Here is an 18,503-nt window from a genome sequence, read left to right as displayed (position 1 = left end):
GCTCTGGGCCTGTGAGACTCATTCAGTGTTTTGGAGGTCTGAGGCAGACAAGGATGACTTGGAGGCAAGTCTGTCAGGTCCTAAACTGAAATCCCACCTGCTGACCTGTATCTTAAATGCTGGGGGTTGAGTTCCTCTTCCAGCTGCATCTTCATGTAAAGGGTGAGAGCAAAGGCCACATGTTTCCTTTCAAGCAGTGAAGAATAGGAATACATTTTTCCATACCTAGGCCATGGAATATTAACATGGAATTTTTCCATATTAACTCACACTAATGTGAGCTGCATTATTCCTCTAATGTGTGCCTTGCTAGTTAAGACAGTCAATTAAGAATTTTAATTACAAACATGTAAGCAGTTGCACTGTGCTCAAGGGCTGCATCTCCCACCAAATTCTTTTCTGTTACATTGGATGAATTACCTTTAATTATGAAGTACAGCATTCGTAATAATCTGTACTCCAGGTGAGTCTGAGATACTGTAAAAGATCTTGTGCTTATGGTCAGTGTTTTATTTCAACACCATAAAACTGGTGCATGAGAATTACCTAAGCCAGTTTTAGTAGCGTCCAATTTCATTTTCCATCCTCCTCAAGACCATTTAAAACGAAGAACATAACAGAAAATTGATCTATAAAGTGTGACTGCATCTCTACGCCCTGGTACCCAGCATTCCTGCTATTTTCTTCCTGATCATCCAAGCCCTGGCAGGGTTCTATTTACTCACCATAAGCCATTTGGGGTCCAGCAGAGCATGAAACAAGACGCTTAACTTAAACTTATTTTTGAACCTTAGTGGTTTTAAGGAACTAAAGGCCTGCCTTCACCCACCTGAGTGTGAGGCAGAGCTGTGCAGTGTGCCAGCAGTGGGGGCAAGGCTGGCTCCAGCTGCCCTCTGCTCTTCCCACCTTCCATTTTGCTGTGTCTGAATTTCAGCTCTCCCACTGCGAATTTAAATTGTGAAGTTGCCCTCCAGCTTGTAGTGCCCTCTCCTTTGTTTGCAAGGGGTTTCTTTTTATGACTGGAAGATCCAATATAATTTAAAATGTTACTTATTCATAAGGGAGGGAAGGTCCAATGTTAAGTAATAATTACAAATATGTAATGATGTATTAAACTCTTTTTATTGTTTTTAAATCCTTTGAACACAAAAGCTGACGTAGACTCTGACAGATGAAGTCCGTAGAACATCCTCAATCTCCCACTGTAGCATGAAGTGTTGTTTTTCCCCCCATTTCATTTTCATGTGTATTTTTCATGTAGTTTTTGTGACAAAGTTCACTCTGATTCTCAGAAACCACCTCCTTCCCATCTGTGAGCCTCTGGCTGGTCACTATTCACTTTTTTAATGGTCTCTTTTCTTTCAATTCCTTTTTCCAGTTCATTTCCAGTAACTGTTATGACTGGGCAGGGACTGAAGGGGAGTCTCACAGGAGTGACAGGGGAAAACCAAAATGTTTGCAAATTAAGAAAAAAAAATCGCTTCTGTGGCTTCCTATTTTCTGAGCTGACTGATCCAGGAATTGGTTGCTTAGCAGTTTGTTTCTGAATTAATTCTGTTTTCATTAGAAAAATATATTCCACGAATCCACAGTTGGAGTTATAGAAAGATATTAAAATGGGAAATTGCTTCTTTAATCACCTAAATTAAATAACTAGCAGAGTAACACTTCAGGAGTGACTTTGGAAGTGTAGTAATTACCTCTTTTACTATAGCTATTTTAAAGTAATTTATTTTGCAATTTCTGTTTGTGAATGTTCTGCAATAACTACTAGTTGCCAGTTTTCCTGTATAGGCAAGTCTACATATATTTGACAGCAGTTTCTGAAACTGATAGCTTTAAAAATTTTATTGTGGATAAATGGAGACTGTGTTTTCAAAACCAGTCTTTCAAGACTGATATTTTTTGAGGGGAACTAGGGCTGATTTTCAACTAGTTGAAAATAGTTTTATTCTGTATTTCAATTTTCTATGGAATAAGCAGGATAGTGATCATAAGAAAGGATACAGAGATAAACTAAAAACATATATTTGTACTAACTCGGTCCTTGTGTTAATTGCAAAATTGATTCATTGACTGTAAATGTTCATAGTAAATATAAGTTACATTGCTTGACTTAGCTTTTGGTTTTACATGAATGTATCTTGCTAATAGTCTGGTTTGAGTTTTGGTAGTCAAAAGAAAATCACACTGACATTTATTTGTTATACTAGTTGGGTCTTTTGAAGTTTGAACAGATATTTTATGTTGAACTGTGAAAGTTACTTTTCTTCTCCTTCTCTTTAAAGCCAGAGGCGAGGAAGAAAATATATGTCCAAACTCAAGGTGAGAGGTTTGAAATGCTGAGTAAGGCATTCAATGGATTTGAATTGTGTTTAGTACCTGTATGTTTATGTGTCTGCCTTCTCTGCCCCAGAAATATTTTGCTGAAGTGGGTGTGGGGTTTGAAGTCCTGACTCCTCTGGAGTTGAGCTTTCTGCCGTTGATATTGAGGCAGTATTTGGGACTCAGCCTGAATTTTCAACTCAGTGCTTTTAAAAAAGCTTTCCCAGATGCCTTACAACAGGAATTGAAAGATTGGGTGACACCTAAGGTAACACTGAGCTATTTCCAAAGTCTACAGGAGTTTTTATGCTGAATAATTATTCTCTGAAACTCCAAATTCCTTTAAATGCTTTGAATTTCCCACATAATGACACCCAACAAATGTCTAATCCAAAGTGTATTAATTCGGTGATTAGTCTAGGGACACTCAGCTCAGTATTTTAGGTGTGATTACTTAAGCTGCAGCTTCTAATTTTATTTATCTAAAAATAACTCTCTGTGGATTCCAAAATTCATTCCATTTTGCATATTTCACTTTCAAAGAAAACAAAATTCTTTTCAAAACTCTGATGTTGAAATAATTCATTGTGAAGCCTATTGAGCCCATGTTTAGTCTGTATTTAAGCCTCCTGTGAGGTAATAATTAACCTAGAGATTAAATCTTTCATGTTAAGGACTTTGGGTCTCAGCCTGCCCTGTATCTGTTTGGGAATAATGTGCTCCCTCTGATGATGTTGTCTCATATGTAGATTTTAAAAGGCCAAATTTAGCATGGTTGGGTTGCTAAAGAATTTCATGTACTGTGTGATTGTGCAAAAATTCCAGCTGAATTTCAGTCTGATGCCCATGGAAGGATTGTACAGGCAACCTGATGTGGTTGGGATGAGAAAAGCTCGGGATGGGAACAGCTGTGTATGGAATTCAGTGTGCTTGACAGAAATACTGTTTTCTTAGACCTGAAGGCTTCAAGAACCACAGTTCAGCCACCCAGGGATCATCAAATATATGACTTGTCTTTTTTTTTTTTAACACAGGAATTAAGACAACCCCCAGTGAAACATTTGACTGGTACAGATTTCTAGAACGTGCAGGTAAAATTCACTTTTTTCCTGTGTCCACTGTATTTATTCTCAGTAGATGTCAAGGATGACAGAAACTTAGACTGTAAAGTTTAACTCATTATGTAATAGAATGGACTTAATCATATGAAAAATGGCAGAATGTCAATCAGGATTATTCTGGTCAGTAAACTGCCCAGACTGCCTCCAAATTTCTGGTCTGGCCAGGGTTAAACTGCACCAAAAATGGTCACAACATATGGGTCAGTGTCCCTTAAAGGTCAACTTAAACCAAAGCATCAATACCTAGGCATGAGGTGCTTTATCTGTGGGATAGAAACTGGGGATGCCACTTCCAGAAGAGAGGGTGAGGTGACAAACTGCTGAAGAAGGGATGTGGTGATGTTTTATAATTTGGTCTTGGTCTAGAGCCTGTCTCTGTTCTCACCAAAGTAATGGTATGTAAAGCACATGTCCTAATTTAAACCACCTGATCTGGGCAATTCTTTAATTCCTTCAGCTGCCTTTCCCCCCAAAGAATAATTTATAGGCATTTTCCTGTGGTAAAAATGTTTCAATATTATATTCATCAATCTGATCTCTGATAGTACAGCTGTTCCCTCTGTTACAAATGAATCCTCACCAGTCAATGGCATTATCACACCAGTAACTGGGTGCCATTAGTCAAAGCCAGTGTCAATTTTAAATTGAGCAGTGTGAGGGTATTTTGTTCTCAGTAAATCACAGCACACAAGCACAGTGCCACTAAGATTAATAATTTTCTGAAGTGAAATGATTTGTCACTTTTTAGCTCAGCCTTAGTGTTGATTTGATCTCTTGTCCAACCATTTTATGATTAAATGAGCAGTCAACAGATTGAGGAGGGGGAAGCTCCCCCTAAAGTGAATTTCTAATATATTAGAGACAGTTTTTTGCCTAATGTGTACTAATGCAAAAGTGCAAAATAATTCATAAAGTACATGAAAAGCAAACTAAAATGTGACTCTAACATCTGTGCCTCTTAAATAATAACTTGAAAACTGGCATCAGATTATTCAGTATTGGTTTTATGGACTGTTTCATCTCATTTATCTTCTCAGCCTTGTCTCTGTGTCCATCTCTGGTGGCAGCCTCCACTTTCCACTTCTTTTAATATTGCACATGGAAGCAGGTTTTTTTTTGGCTGTACCTTTGCACTTTCCATGGACTAATTAGGATTTCCCACTGAATTGCTTTTCTGGGGATTTGCAGTTTCAAAGTGTTTAAAATTCTACTAAACTTGGAGCAATCAGTAGAAAACTATCAAAAATAGAAGGCAGTTTTGCTCAGAAGAATGTGATGTTGATAGTGTGGGCTTGCACAATGAAGTGCATTTGAGAACATCCCGAGCTTTTATGCAGATAAAACTGTCCAATCTCGTTCAGCTCATGGCATTCATGATCTCTTTTTTAAGACTTTTTTCATGAAGTTCTGTTCCATACCTGAAGGCACTTAATGATTTTTTTGGGGGGGAGATATTTCTCCTGATAACTCTTGCCTGTGTCTTTAGCAGTATCCTCCAAGATCTGTCAAATTCAGGATTCCCAGGCCTGAATGTAAAGAAAGAGCACATGCCCTACAGTGGAAATTATAATCCATTTGAGGCATCACTGTTAAACATCTTTGGTGTTCAGGCCATATATTGTCAAGTTACTCCTTAAAATGGAACAGGCTCTTCAGAATCCTTCGAGGCTTTTTTCCATAGGACACACTTCTTATGAATATTCTTTGTACTGATTTTTTTTCAGTCATAGGAAACATATGCTCGTGTTAAATATAACACCAGTACATAAACAGTCTCTTTAAATCAGTGGAAAAAAGAATTTAATGGGAGATTTAAGTGAGTGGCAGAATGCATCACATACATTTTACAATGGGACACTTCCAGCCCCCAAATGTGACTGCTACTGAACCAAAATCTAAGGAATCCCAGATTTTTGTACATTCCCTTTGATAGTTTGGGTATAGCATAAAGAACAGTTGCCTCACACAAATGGAAACAGTGCTGTGGAAGGTTTCTTTTTTCATATTATTACAAGTGCAGAACAATCTCAGGACAAAAATCATAGGATTAATATTTTTTTCATAATCTCAGCAGTAGAGCTGCAGAGGTGATGCTGGTGTTGTGTTAGTTTCTATCTCTTAGCTGCAGTATTTTCAGTGGCTGGTTACTAACATTTATTGGCTAAACCTACAAAAAAATAAAGGCTTTTAAATTTAATTGACACTCTGGTTAGTGGTCAGTGTCACAGCTTGTCTTATGTCGAGGAGAGACTGCAAGCAGCAGTAGTCAAACCAAAAAGCTGCACCAAGTGCAGACTTCAACACAGACTTCAAGAAAACAACATTTTCAGTATATTTAGTACCTCAGGCTATTTAAGGAAGTGTTACTGCCTGTGTCAGTCCGGAGATCGGACGAGATGATCAAAATGTTTTTCTCTACAATACAGCAATCTCTGCAGCATAATCAGGTTGATGGCAATTTTAGAAGCCTATCTATAGACTTGAGAGAGCCAAGGAAATTTCAGGCCTTTGCTGTAAATTGATTGACAGAAAATGACAGGAGAGTCTTAAGAAAATGTGAAACCTGAGGCTGATCTTCTCCAACAGCTCAGCTCAAGGATGGAGCAGAGCTGCCTGAGATCAGAGACAGGCTTGATGGCTTCATCCTGGGATGAAAAGCTCCTTTTGATTTCAGTGGAATGTGGCTGAAGCTTGGAAGATGTAGACCCTAATAAACACTTAGGCATCATGTGATTAGATGTGTATAACTAAGAATTCCAAACTAATGGACTGAGAAAGCCCATTTACCCAACAGATAAGACTTAAAGCTGGTTTCATGGAAGGTGACATAGAATCATGGAATCACGTGCTGATTGCAGCATCAAATACAATATGCAACATGCTCTTGTAGTTTGATTTTTCTGCTCTCTTGTAATTTCTGTTTCATAGCACAGCTATTTTCAGAGCTGGAAAAGTTTACATAGCCTGCCATGACCAGACAGAGGCATTATATTTTCCTAAAGCTGTGCTGGAAAGAAAGACCCACACAAGAAAAACTACATAGTAAAAGTTTGTGCAGATATGTAGCTGACCATAGTAAAAAATTATGTGATAGCAGCCATGAACTGGGTTCCCTATCTGATCTGAAACCATAGAGTTTTTTTGTTGTCTGATCTGTTAGAAATAATGAGAAACGGGAAAAAAAGGATTGATTTGAGAATTTTGCAGTCTAATTTTTCTGGGTTAGTAGCTTGCCCCTGGAAGTTTACAGGTTCATTTAATTTCTCCTGCCTTCACAAACATATCAGCAACTCTAGCAATTATTCACTATTGACTGTGAATAGCAGTGTAAACACTTCAGATAAAGTTATTGCCTCCGCTTCCCCTTAGTTTCTGAGAAACAAATTGCTTTGTAAAATAAAAGCTCAACTTCATGACACGGTAATAAATGTTTGAGATCTGCAGGTGGTAAAGTATGGTGCTGAAATAAGGACTAATTGGGCTAATAATTGTCAAACCTCTGTGCCATCAGTGGCTTCAATTAAACTTCAGAGTCAATATAAAGCAAGAGCCTGTCAAAGCTGTACTGCAGTGGGACAGCACCATGTCAAACAAGCTGGAAAACTTGGCTTGGTTCTAATATTTGACTCATGAAAGAGATACAAAATCAAACTCTTGGTGCCAAGAGACTAAAAGAGCTAATACGTGGTATTTCTGCTGTGTGTAGGGAGATGAACTTCAGAAAAAGCTATCAATGGAAAGATTTGGAGTATCAAAGATTCATGCCAGAGTTGGACAAGTTTATCCGTGTTTCAAACTCAAGAAAATAAAATCACCATCTTAGAGACTGAAATCTCAGCAATAAACCTGTGGATTTCCTTTTCTAGGAGGTCAGTCAATACTTTCAGATGCTCAGGAGGTGGATAAATGAAATATTTTCAAGAGGAGTAAGAGACCTGCTGTGGTTCAAAGTGAACAGACAGGAAAATGAGAAAGGGTGTTTACCCTCACCATCTCATCATGGCTTAGATTTTGTTTCTGACCAAAACCAAAAATGGATGACTAAGTCCAAATAATATGGACTTGATGTTGCTCTCTGAAGGTCTGTAGAACACAACAGTGGACTCGAAATCAGGGGTTGGAAAATTAATTTTTAAATCTGCTTCTTTACCTCTCAGCAAGATAATGCTTGATATTACTCATTCACTTAGAGGCCTGCAGCTTTCAGTAAGATTAAAGATTTGCAGGAAGACATTTATTTTTATTGTACATCTGTGACTACTACATTTTTTTCCCGATGGGACCTAAAGGGATGGAGTTAAATGAATCTACTCTTGCAAAATCTGTTTAGATAACACTTGTACTTATTCTTGCCTTTCTTAGGAAAACAGTGTTCTTACTAATGCTTCAGAAATTATTTAGGCTTTTGTGTTAGCTGTCTGTGTTCATGTTTTGCTATCCTGGCATCTAAGTGCAAGTGTTTAAAATGGCCAAAGTGTAAACTATCATAGAGTGTTATAATTCTCTTCTCCCAAGTAACAAGCGATAGGACAAGAGGAAATGGCCTCAAGTTGTGCCAGGGGAGGTTTAGGTTGGATACTAGGAAAAACTTCTTCACCAAAAGGGCTGTCAAGCCCTGAAACAGGCTGCCCAGGGCAGTGGTGGAGTGACCATCCCTGGAGGTATTTAGAAGGTGTGTAGATGTGGCTCTTGGGGACAGGGTTTGGTGGTGGGCTTGGCAGTGCTGGGGTAATGGTTGGACTCAGTGGTCTTAGAGGGCTTTTCCAACCTAAATGATTCCAAGATTCTGTGTAAAACAGTTGCTATGACAAACAGTTGGATTATGAAAATGTTTTCCTGTTTTCCACTTTTGATGTACTCCATTCTCTCGCTCTGTCTTGCATCAGAACAGCTTCCCAAGAGTTAAACCCAGTCTCATTGCTTTATGTCAAGCAATTATTAAACCTGCTTGCAGGTGAATGGGTAAGTCTGGATGGCTAAGTCTAGATTTGACAAACTTTCTCTAGCCCACACTATGACTCAGAATCAGTGTCAGCAGGAGAACATGAATCCCGAGTATTAATCACATTTCATCTGCCAGCCAATATATTTTGTGCTGTCAACAAACCCACTGGCACAGCAGTTGGACACCCTTTGGTCATGCAATTGCACTCTGAAATTTTCAGAGCCAGGGCTGGGTTGCTGTGTTTCAATTTTGAGCAGCAGGACACCACCTCTGGCCCCCCATGGGGCAGGAGCTGCCGGACCGTGGGAGCTCCACGTCGGTCGCTGTCGTTTCATCTCCCGCGGTTCCTTTGGGCCATCCCATGGTCCTGTGGGACAAACTGGGACAGCACAGGAGAGGAATGGGTTTGCACACTCCTATCAATCACTGTCCTTTTTTGACCTCTCACATCTTGCTAAACTGGTGACCTGCTAAGCAGGCTCAAGCCTTGCTGTGGCTGGTTTTTAGAGCCGAAGCCACTGTAAAAAATCAGACCGCAGACAAACACTGACAACACGTTTAAAGGAGCATCTCCTACTGACTTTAAACAGCTATTTTTGACACTGACAGAGATGTTGATTAGGGTGGCAGGGTTTTACTTGCACTTAGTGTAGAGTGATTCTGAAGGATGTGTGGAAAACATCTACCATGCAGTCTTTTTGCCTTTTTTTTCTTTCTTTTTTTTTTAAACCAAGGATTATGCAGAAATCTTTCCATTTTGTGTTTCTTTGTTAAGCAAACAGAAAGGTACATGAGGGAGGAGGTAATGAAACACAGCGTGCTGTTGGAAATCTTGGCTTTTGTATCACTAACAGAAACAGGGAGAAACAGACACAAAGATCTGTTTGTTTTTTGGGTGGATCTGTTTGTTTTTTGGGTGTTCGCCTGTCAGTCAAACAAGGCAGTGACACGGTGGATGTATCACAAGAGCACATCAGTAGATTGTGCCATATTGATGTGCTTCCATGTCAGAATCACACAGGGTGGTAGTATCTTGTTCCAGATTAAGCAGCCTATCTGCAAAAGGCAGAATAATAGCAAAAAGTCACATAGTGAAAGGCTTGTCCAAGCTCAAGGAAGAAATAAAAATGTCTTGTATCAAAAACCAGTTTTCACCCAGCTGATGGCTATAGCTGGTAAAGGCACCTATTGCACTTCTTCTCTTCATATGTTCCCCTGTTCAGCGTTTTTGAGAGGACCAAGTGTACTGAAGTGATTTCAGACTTGTACAAATGGCTGTTTGTTGGTTGTTTTTTTTTCCCAGCAGTTTGGGAGCAAGGCTTGAGAAAGGCACAGGTGGGAAAAAACACCAATGCAGGGGCAGCTTGATGTGAGAATTTAACCAGAAAGTGAACAAGTTACACAAGCACTGCTGAGGTTTGATCTTAAGTAGGCAGAGAATGAGCAAACTCCCAGCACTGTAAGCAGGTGATGCACCCTTCTCAGGGATGGTTTATGTGCTTTGAGTGGACTGAGTGGAGAAAGTCTGCCTGCAAAAATGAATTAGGTGATGGCTAAGACCTACAGCAGACAATGAAATAAAACTACAGCAGGTTCTCACTTCTCTACATCGAATGGCAGAGGCAAATCCTTTTTGACTAGCCCTTTTATGACAATTTTTAGAAATGCCTTGTAGGATCCAGTCTGGAGTCCAGTGTACCCAAGAGATGCTATTTCAGAGAAAAGTGCATAAAATTTCCTGATAGACAAGTAAGGCTTGTAAAATTGCATCATGAAGGGGATACTCTGCTATGAGAGTCGTGAATGCCTTTTCAAAATAATAGAGGTCAACTGAGTGAGCTACTTGCATTAATAAATATTATTTTAGTTAATATCACACGTGAAATTAGACTGTTATTGGTGAGGAGTACCTTTGAATGGCACAGGAATGGAATGGAAAAATCTGAATGCCTGTGGGGCCAGTGTCCTGTTTCTCTTTTGGGTGAAGGTTTTCATACAGAGGCAGAATGGCAGTCAGGATTGCACAGAACTGGTCTATTAGGGCTTTAAACACTTATCTCATAAAATTAGAAGGCTGAAAGCTTTAAGACAGAAACAAAGAAATATTAAGAGATAAAAAGGAGCAGTTATTTGGAGAGTAAAATAATCCCACAGTCTCTATGTGACGACAGGAAGATCTGGTTTCTCACTCCTGTCTGACTGAGCTTCCAGCATTAGCTTTAAGTTTTATTCCTAAATAACCAGAGTTCAACACCAGCAGATGGGAGTTCATAATTTAAAATGAAGATTTGTGCCTTATGGATAGTTAAAATGTAGTCTGAATTTTGCTAACACTTTTTAGTAATTTGTTTTGTGTGAGTTTATGTCATAAATTGAAACCACTGCTGCATGTCTTAAAACCAAACAGTATTAATGGCCCATTGCACCAGAAGAATGGCTTTTTCAATCCAAATGTTTGTGTATTATAAATTACAAATTATTTCTTGGTCCAATAACCTGTAAAATGTTATTTACTATGTCTGCTGCAGACACTTTTGACAATTCAAGTTATTTAAGTTGAATGAAGCAGACTCAGTAATGAACAGGACTGTGACAGGGAGAATTTAAACGTTCCTAAACTGGATTTTAATTTTAAAAGCAGTAGCTTTCTGACCATGCAAACAGAGCCTTGATGTCCCACAAACTGCCTGCTGCTGAAGAGCAGCACTTTGATGCTCCTTGAAGAACTGCCTGTGTTGGGTAATACAAGTCTCCCATCCTTGCCACGAGCTCAGTGAGTAGGTGAACTGAAGGACAGCAAACTGATTTGTTCAGTACAATAAATCAAATATGAACATTTCAGCCCCTCTAGTGTTCATTAAATTATGTCGTGGTTATTTCTGTTCATTCAGCAATTTTTGAATTATGTTGTTTTATCATAAACACATTTTACCAAAGTTCATCACATAGTGACCCTTCTCCAGAAGTAGCTTCTAAATTAATTGTGCTGTCATAGAGCCAGTGGCAACTGCAATGTCATACATCAGATCTTCTTTTTCTAATATAGCCTACACAATTATTTTGTGAGTTGTTGCTGTGTATTTGCAAGGGAGATTTTTCAATGTTAAAAGCTCCCATGCTGAGGGGTTTTTTCCCCCTGAATTATTGTTTCGTTTTTGTCTTAGCAATAAGTTAAAAATAGATGCTTTGCAATAATTCAAGTTATCTTTTCATTTTTGTCTTAGCAATAAGTTAAAAATAAATGCTTTGCAATAATTTAACTTCTAGTTAACTATTCTGTAGCAGTGCTGACATATTGGGGATGGAGAACTATGGGACATTTTCTGCTCTTTAACAACAAAAAGTGCAAGATCTAGAGCTCTAAGTCCTACAGACACTGATTACCTAAACCTCACAATCTCTTTGAAATAGGAGGTGAGTTATTATATGGATGCACATTTATTTTACTTATGGGTAGAAATAGTGAGAAACACAGAGAGTTGTTTAATTGCCAGGTCAGTCAAAGCTGGAATTTGGTGTCCAGGAATACCAGCCAGCAGATTTTTCTCCAAGTTCTGCACATTCCTTGCCTCTGGAAATAAACTCCCTATAAAATTATGTTCCATTGGGATGATCTGAGGATTGATGCAAGAACAAGAACCAGAGGGAACAATAATGGCAATTTTTCAGAATCCACCCCGTTTCTGCTCATTCACTGTTACGTGCTCATTCATGGAACAGTTTGGAGTGTTCAGCTTCTTTATCTGCATTCAGACTTTTAAAATTATTTGTTGCAGACATTCCTACAGATACAGACCGTTTATATCTGTTTCTTTTGATATGTGGACTTCGAAGAGTAAAAGACCCTCTCTATTTAGTGGAAGTTTTTTCTGGTAAGTGCTGGCTATTTGAATACCCAGTTTTGTTTTGTCGCTGAATTCAGACGCATTTCTTTTGTGTTTGTAAGTTTGAGCTGGTTTATTCCTTGCAGAAAACTTCATGATATATTTACATTTGAAAAAACAGAAATTCTTACGTAACCATTGATCTGTTCAACACATTATTTCTGTGCTGCTGTCTTTTCCATCCTGCTGGGAATAACAGAGCATTGAAATCAAAGCAATATCTGGTGGTTTTATTTGCTGAGAAAACTGTTTTGCTGTTACGTGCAATATTGATGGGAGGCAAAAGAAAAGATCACCTGCTTCAAAATAACTTTTTTTATCTTGCTATCCTGTGGCTGTTACATTGATTTGCATGTGTGCTAATTAATGTTATTGAAGTTGCAAACAAATTGTACCACCCATTGTTCTGGCTCATCACTGTAAACTGGGCTGAATTTTTCTCAGACTCGCATAAGGGAAAGTTTTACCAGGTTCTGTTTGTGTCTGAAAACAGTTCAAGTGTTCCAAGTTGGAAATTTAACCTGCATTATTCAACTTACTTTTATAAACCTTTAAAATCTTGTGATGCTGAGTAACTAATGTAGTTTATTCAAGTAATTGGTGTTGAAAGGGCAGCAGATTTCTCTTGTTCATATATAATTGAGTAGTCATTGTGATGGTTGCAGTTACTTCCATTTGTTCCTTTACATAGGAAAAAATTCAAATAATTTTGGCTTAGTGGCCAGAATCACTGCATTATACAGAGCATTGTTCTCTTGAGTGATTCAAAATTAATATCTGACTTTAGTTAAATAACCCTTGAGTTCATAAGAGATCACATAAAGCAGAAAGGCTAAATAGTAGCTTTCAGATATGCTAATATTTGAATTATGAGGAGTATGTGAGGGCTGAGCGTGAAATCTGGTGCATGTTCAGTCTTTTCAGTAGTAATACAATATTTGCCCAATTCTTCTTTATTCATGCAGCTATTTACAGTGATTGCAGAGAAATAATTAAATTAAAGAAGTAATAATTTGGATTGATAAAAAAGCTGTTGCTCTTCTGTTTCAGATTGGCACAGAAAGGATCCCAGTGTCCATCTGGGCATTATTGGACCTGCAGTAAGTTGCCATTGTAATTTTTGTTTTGCTTGTATGCTTATTTCTAAATACTTCCATTTACTTGCCTCTGAGTTATCCCAATAATCCTTTCCAAAGTGAACCTAAGGCAGAGGACTTGTAACTTTCATGGAGATAAGAAGGTGCAAATTTAGCAGCTCACAAAAGGTCTAAACTCTGGAAGGGGAAGCAATTCCAGTGCCCGGATGACTTGATAGTGGCAATAATCTATTATGGTCTCTGAGACTGTTGGAACAAAACATTCGGTGTTTAATTTGATTACAGAAAGAAGTTCTGAAAATAGAGAGTATCAAAATATTTGGATTCTAACACTGGCTTCTGTTTTCATACCTGTGGGATTTCAGACAATCACAAACCACTAAAAATGCGTACTTTTGCAAATAAAATATTAGAAATGCCTATTTCAGTGTCAATAATTAATAAATGAGCCTATCAAATATTTTGAAAGGCAGTAGTTGCCACCTTGATGACTTTTTTTTGCAGGTATTGCTAATGAGGGGGTTTATTTCTGTGCAGGTGATTCAGGTGCTCGTTATCCCTGTTCTTACATCTTTCCTTCACTTGGAGAATTGGTCTTCGGGCCGTTCCATCTAGACTTTGATGCCATTTCTGGCAGTCTCAATTCAGACACAATTAACAGTTGTCAGCAGGTGCAAAGTGATGTTTTGGGTTCTGTCTGACACCCAACAGCGAGGACAAATAAAACTGGTGGAATCTCAGTGCACTAAAGGCTGGGATGAACTGAGCTGTTCTTATACATCCACATCTCAGAATAATCTCAAAGTTGGTGTCTCTGTCCTGCTTCTTCTGCTTCTGGTATGTTGCCAGTGTCAAGGGCAACAACTTTGCTTTATGCTAAACTTACAAAACTAATTGCAGGACCTTTGAGAAGGAAATCAGTGCTTGAAAAGGCAGCCTGTAGCCACCATTTAACCAGTGGAAAAGGTCTGAGGAAGCATCTGTGTCACATGAAACAAACTCTCACTGATGCTCCAAGGGTACTAAAAGCTTCACTGTTTCATCTGGGTAATGTGTTCTTTCTGTATAAGTCTCATCTCTGATTCAGATGAGCCTGAAAACTTGCGAGCTGTTTGTTTTATAAGAAAATAAATAGACTTTGAATAGTTGAATAAGGGCTGTTTTTCTGTTTTCTCATCCAATTTTATTATTTGTAAATTTTGGGGCTCAGGATTTTATTCTTAAAAGATATTTTTACCTTTTTATTCTCTCTGCCTTTTTTTCCACGCTAATACACAAAATGATTTGGAAGTGAACTGGTGTGGAAGGCAAATCTAGAGCAGGTGTAATGAAGCTGTGCTTTAGAATCCAAAGACGCACTTGCTGCCTCCAGTGAGGATTTTAAACATTTTAGTCGTCTTTTTAAATTTGCTTCACTTTTCCATAAGCTGATGTCTTTACAGGAAGCTACCAGAAATAACCCTGTGGCAGTGCACAGGCAAGGACTGAACCTCCTTAAAACATTTTAAAACATATTTCTCCCATAGTGCTAAAATATTGCTAAAGGATGAAAATACTTCTCAGCTCTATTGGTATTTAGCTGTACTTTTCCTATTCATGTTACTTCTCAAACCACAAAAACCTTAAGAAAATCAGTGCCATTATCTATGAAGCATGTAATCTTTATTGTGAATATTAAAAAAACCACACATTAAGATTATATTAATTAAGAATAGAAAGAACAAAGGCCAACATACTATTTTCTGCCTGGCTTCCATAAGATTATATATTTGCTTCCATAAGATTATATATTATTTCCTGCATTTTCTATTCATGATTGTCTCCAGTAGTGCAATCCAGGTAATGTTGCAGGGTTGGGTCCTGTGTAATGTAAAATTTTTAGCATTTGTCTTCACTTCCAGTTTTCCTTTTGTTCATTTCTGTACTGAATTTTGGAACAGTAGCTAATTTTCAGCAGCTCTGTATTCCAAAAATAGGAGCTTATGAAACTTTAAAGAAAGTTAAGGCCACAAAACTTGTGTTCAGCTGCTGGGTGACCCCTCAGAGCCCTCTCTGCCTATTTCTTAGCCATCCTTGTAGATATACAGAACATTGCTGTGTTTGCAATGATACTCTTTTCCACTGATAGCTATTTTTCTTCTGTCCAACTTGTTTCCATGCCTGTTGTGGCAGTTCTAGGTGAATAAGTGCCTCCACAGATGGAGGGATGTAGCCCGTCTCAACCTACTGTATGTTCTCTGGGCTGGTTTTAAAATAAAACAGTTGTTAACTAAACTAAGCCACTAGAGAAAGTCTAATTCCCTGCTCCAGAATATCCTAGAGCACAGTAATTAGGAAGATCAGACAGGAGACAAAGTTATAATTTCAAATTCCTTACCCTGCTGAGGAATATGAAATTCTGCCAGCTCCATCCTGAATAAGTGTCCTACTCACTGAGACATTTTTTAACAGGTAAGAGCTAATGCTACCATTTAGCTGACAACTCCTCTAACCCTTTGTTAGAAAAAGTAAAATGAGCTGTTCCAGTATTTCTTAAAAAGGTTATTTATTTTTCTTTTAGACCTGAAGTTTTGTTAATTTAGGTCCTAGTTGCCGAATTGTTTCGGCTGAATTAAAAACTCTGGTTTTTTTTGCAAGTTGTCAGTCTTTCCAAATTGCAAAATACACATTAAGCCAGAAGACACTGAATTTCCTGAAGCATTTAGTATAGGGAAAAGGTGATGTAGAATGGCTGTGTTTAGGGTGTTGACAAGGATGTGCTGTTTTTGAAGGTGCATTTGCTGCAGGCAGGTTGTGTTTGCAGTTCTAGGGGAAGCTTGGTCTTGTTGAGCCTTTTCAACAATCAGTCAGATAAACATTGTAGTCTGGGGTCACCTGCTGCTGTGAGAAAAGGTGATTCCTTGCCCAGTGATGTTGCCAAAACCTCACAAACCCAAGAAACTGAGAAAATCCTTCCTCTCTGTCTTGAATATGTTACAGGTTCCTCAAGCTCTTCACTCTTACTACTCTGGGCGATATTCTGACAGAACCTTCAATGTACTAAGACCTGGTTTTGCCTTCAAAGTCTAGAGTCCCAGCATTATAATGAAGATGTTCCTGGTCCATTATTTCTGTCTGAGCTAATTTTTATATGGCAGCATTTTAATGCTGTGTATTTATAAAAGATTTGCTAGGTTTTGATCATGGGAGGCTCTGTGCTTAAGAGGCCCCTTCATCTCCGTGCAGCCTTTGATCTGGGACTTCCTGCACTGTCAAACACACCTCAGATGTTTCTTTGCCTGTCAGCAGAGTAAAACTTCCTTACTGGCATATCTGGACCTGTTCAGTGTGGTTTCCTGCTGTGTGCCCACTCCCTTTCCATGTGTCATCTTATCTCATCTGTTCTGATGGGAACTGCTCGTACAACGGGAGCTGCTTTCCTCTGATCTCTGATAAACTGATGAAATTTGCAGCTCTTTGAAGGCTGTGCCTCTGGATTGATGATGTTTTAACAAATGCTATAGGTAACTGATGATCATGTTTGCCTGCTAACAAAATAAAATGTGGCAACAAACGCTCCCTGTAGAAAAAATGGATGAGGGAGACAAACTGGGTGGAAATAAAATTCTTTTCAGTAGCTTTTTCAGAGCCTGTGCTGAGTTCCTCGGCATCCTGCCATAGCCACTTGGCTTTGGAAAGTGTTCACATCTTCCGAGTGCTTTTCCAACTTGCTGAACAGCTTATGTTGTATCTAATTGCTGTTATATTGAGCCTGTGGTTAGGTAACTGTGCCCCCTCAAATTCCTAAATGCAGCTCAGGGGGATCACTTCTCCAAGTCGTCGCTACACCCGTCCTGAAAGTCATATTTTAACTGAATTCTCATACTCAGGTCAGGATTCTTGGAATATTTACCAATAGAAGAATACAGCTTAAAGGATTGCTCTGTCTGTGAGGCAGATGGCAACTTCTTGGCTTCCACTGAAGGAGACAGAATAGGAATTAATGTCATACAAATTTTATGAGTCACAGGCTGTAGTTTTTCTGATCCTTCTAAAGGTACAAGAACAAAAGACCAAATCCCACTGCTCCTCAAATCACTTGCAAGTGCTCCATCGATTTTAATGGAAATAGAGTGGAGTTCCTCATGAGAGGAACTCAGCATCAAAATGGAACTTTGAAGGGAAAGCTGAAAATACATTTAGATAGAAATAGCAATTGTGAAGTTCACTATGAAATATCCAAGGAACCTGTGACAGGACATACTGGTTTACTCTGTGCATCTATAGATCCATACTCTGCTGCCAGGATCAGGTAGTGCTTCAGGAAAGGGCACCTGAGTTTTTTCCCCTGCTGTTACCAAAAATACTTTTTGAAGCTGTTATGCAAGCCTTTTATTTTTTGTATTCAGTGGGAAATCATTCCTTAGTGCAAGTGATTCACTTGAATCTTTTAATTTAGGAAGCCCCGTTTTCTTGAAATAATTAATCTCATGTTCAAAATACACAATCATAGTTATAAAATAAATTCTGGCTTTTTACCAAAAGAGTTTTCTAAAATGTTTTGTGAGTGCTGTCTGTCTCATAATCTGGAAAAAAAAGCCAACCAAACCCAAAATATTAACATATATTTAAAAAAAAAGTTGTTCCCAGTCTTACAACTGCTGCAAGCTAACATATATTACTCTAATATAATCAGTCAGCCTTAATAAAGTCTGGTTTCCTTCTTCATGTCTACTTAAGGATTTTCAAGTTCTGTTTGTTTCTTTTAATCATGTTAAATGAAAATAGCAGACGTAGTTAAGCTTTGTAAATAAACCTACTGGAGTTAATTGCCCAGCTTAGACAACTTTTTAATGTTTTACTGTGTTTTAGAATTCAGTGTTTATTAGTTTCCAAACAACTGTTTCTGTCAGGGCATAGCATTTATTGTTATAACATTGTCTCAGTCTACATCCAGATTGCTTCCTGAGTTAACTAAAGCCTGGAAGGTGCCTTCCCTTCCTCTCATTTCTTACTCCTTGCACAGTGGGACAGTCACCTGGCACATCAGTGAGTTGTCAGAGCCATCTGAGAACAGTCACTGGTGTTAAAGAAATCCAGCTCTGGTTGGAACAGCAGCCAGAGGGATGTCAGGGGAGACAGACAGACAGAC

The 18,503-nt window shown here is 38.5% G+C and overlaps 1 protein-coding gene across 5 annotated transcripts in view; it reads left to right on the top strand.

The window, feature by feature from the left end:
- Positions 1–18,503, top strand: part of GLT1D1 (glycosyltransferase 1 domain containing 1) — a 50,447-nt gene that overhangs the window by 17,170 nt on the left and 14,774 nt on the right. For all 5 annotated transcript variants that reach the window (XM_017815618.1, XM_017815617.1, XM_017815614.1 and 2 more), the window contains exons 5-8: positions 2,289–2,325; positions 3,360–3,416; positions 12,168–12,263; positions 13,326–13,375. In XM_017815618.1, coding sequence (XP_017671107.1) covers positions 2,289–2,325; positions 3,360–3,416; positions 12,168–12,263; positions 13,326–13,375 — 240 coding nt within the window. The remainder of the gene's footprint in view (positions 1–2,288; positions 2,326–3,359; positions 3,417–12,167; positions 12,264–13,325; positions 13,376–18,503) is intronic.

The sequence above is a fragment of the Lepidothrix coronata genome, unplaced genomic scaffold (assembly GCF_001604755.1).
Source record: "Lepidothrix coronata isolate B3197 unplaced genomic scaffold, Lepidothrix_coronata-1.0 Scaffold51, whole genome shotgun sequence".
Lineage (NCBI taxonomy): Eukaryota > Metazoa > Chordata > Aves > Passeriformes > Pipridae > Lepidothrix > Lepidothrix coronata.
The sequence above is the reverse complement of the archived record's forward strand: the minus strand, read 5'-3'. Positions and strand labels throughout refer to the sequence as shown.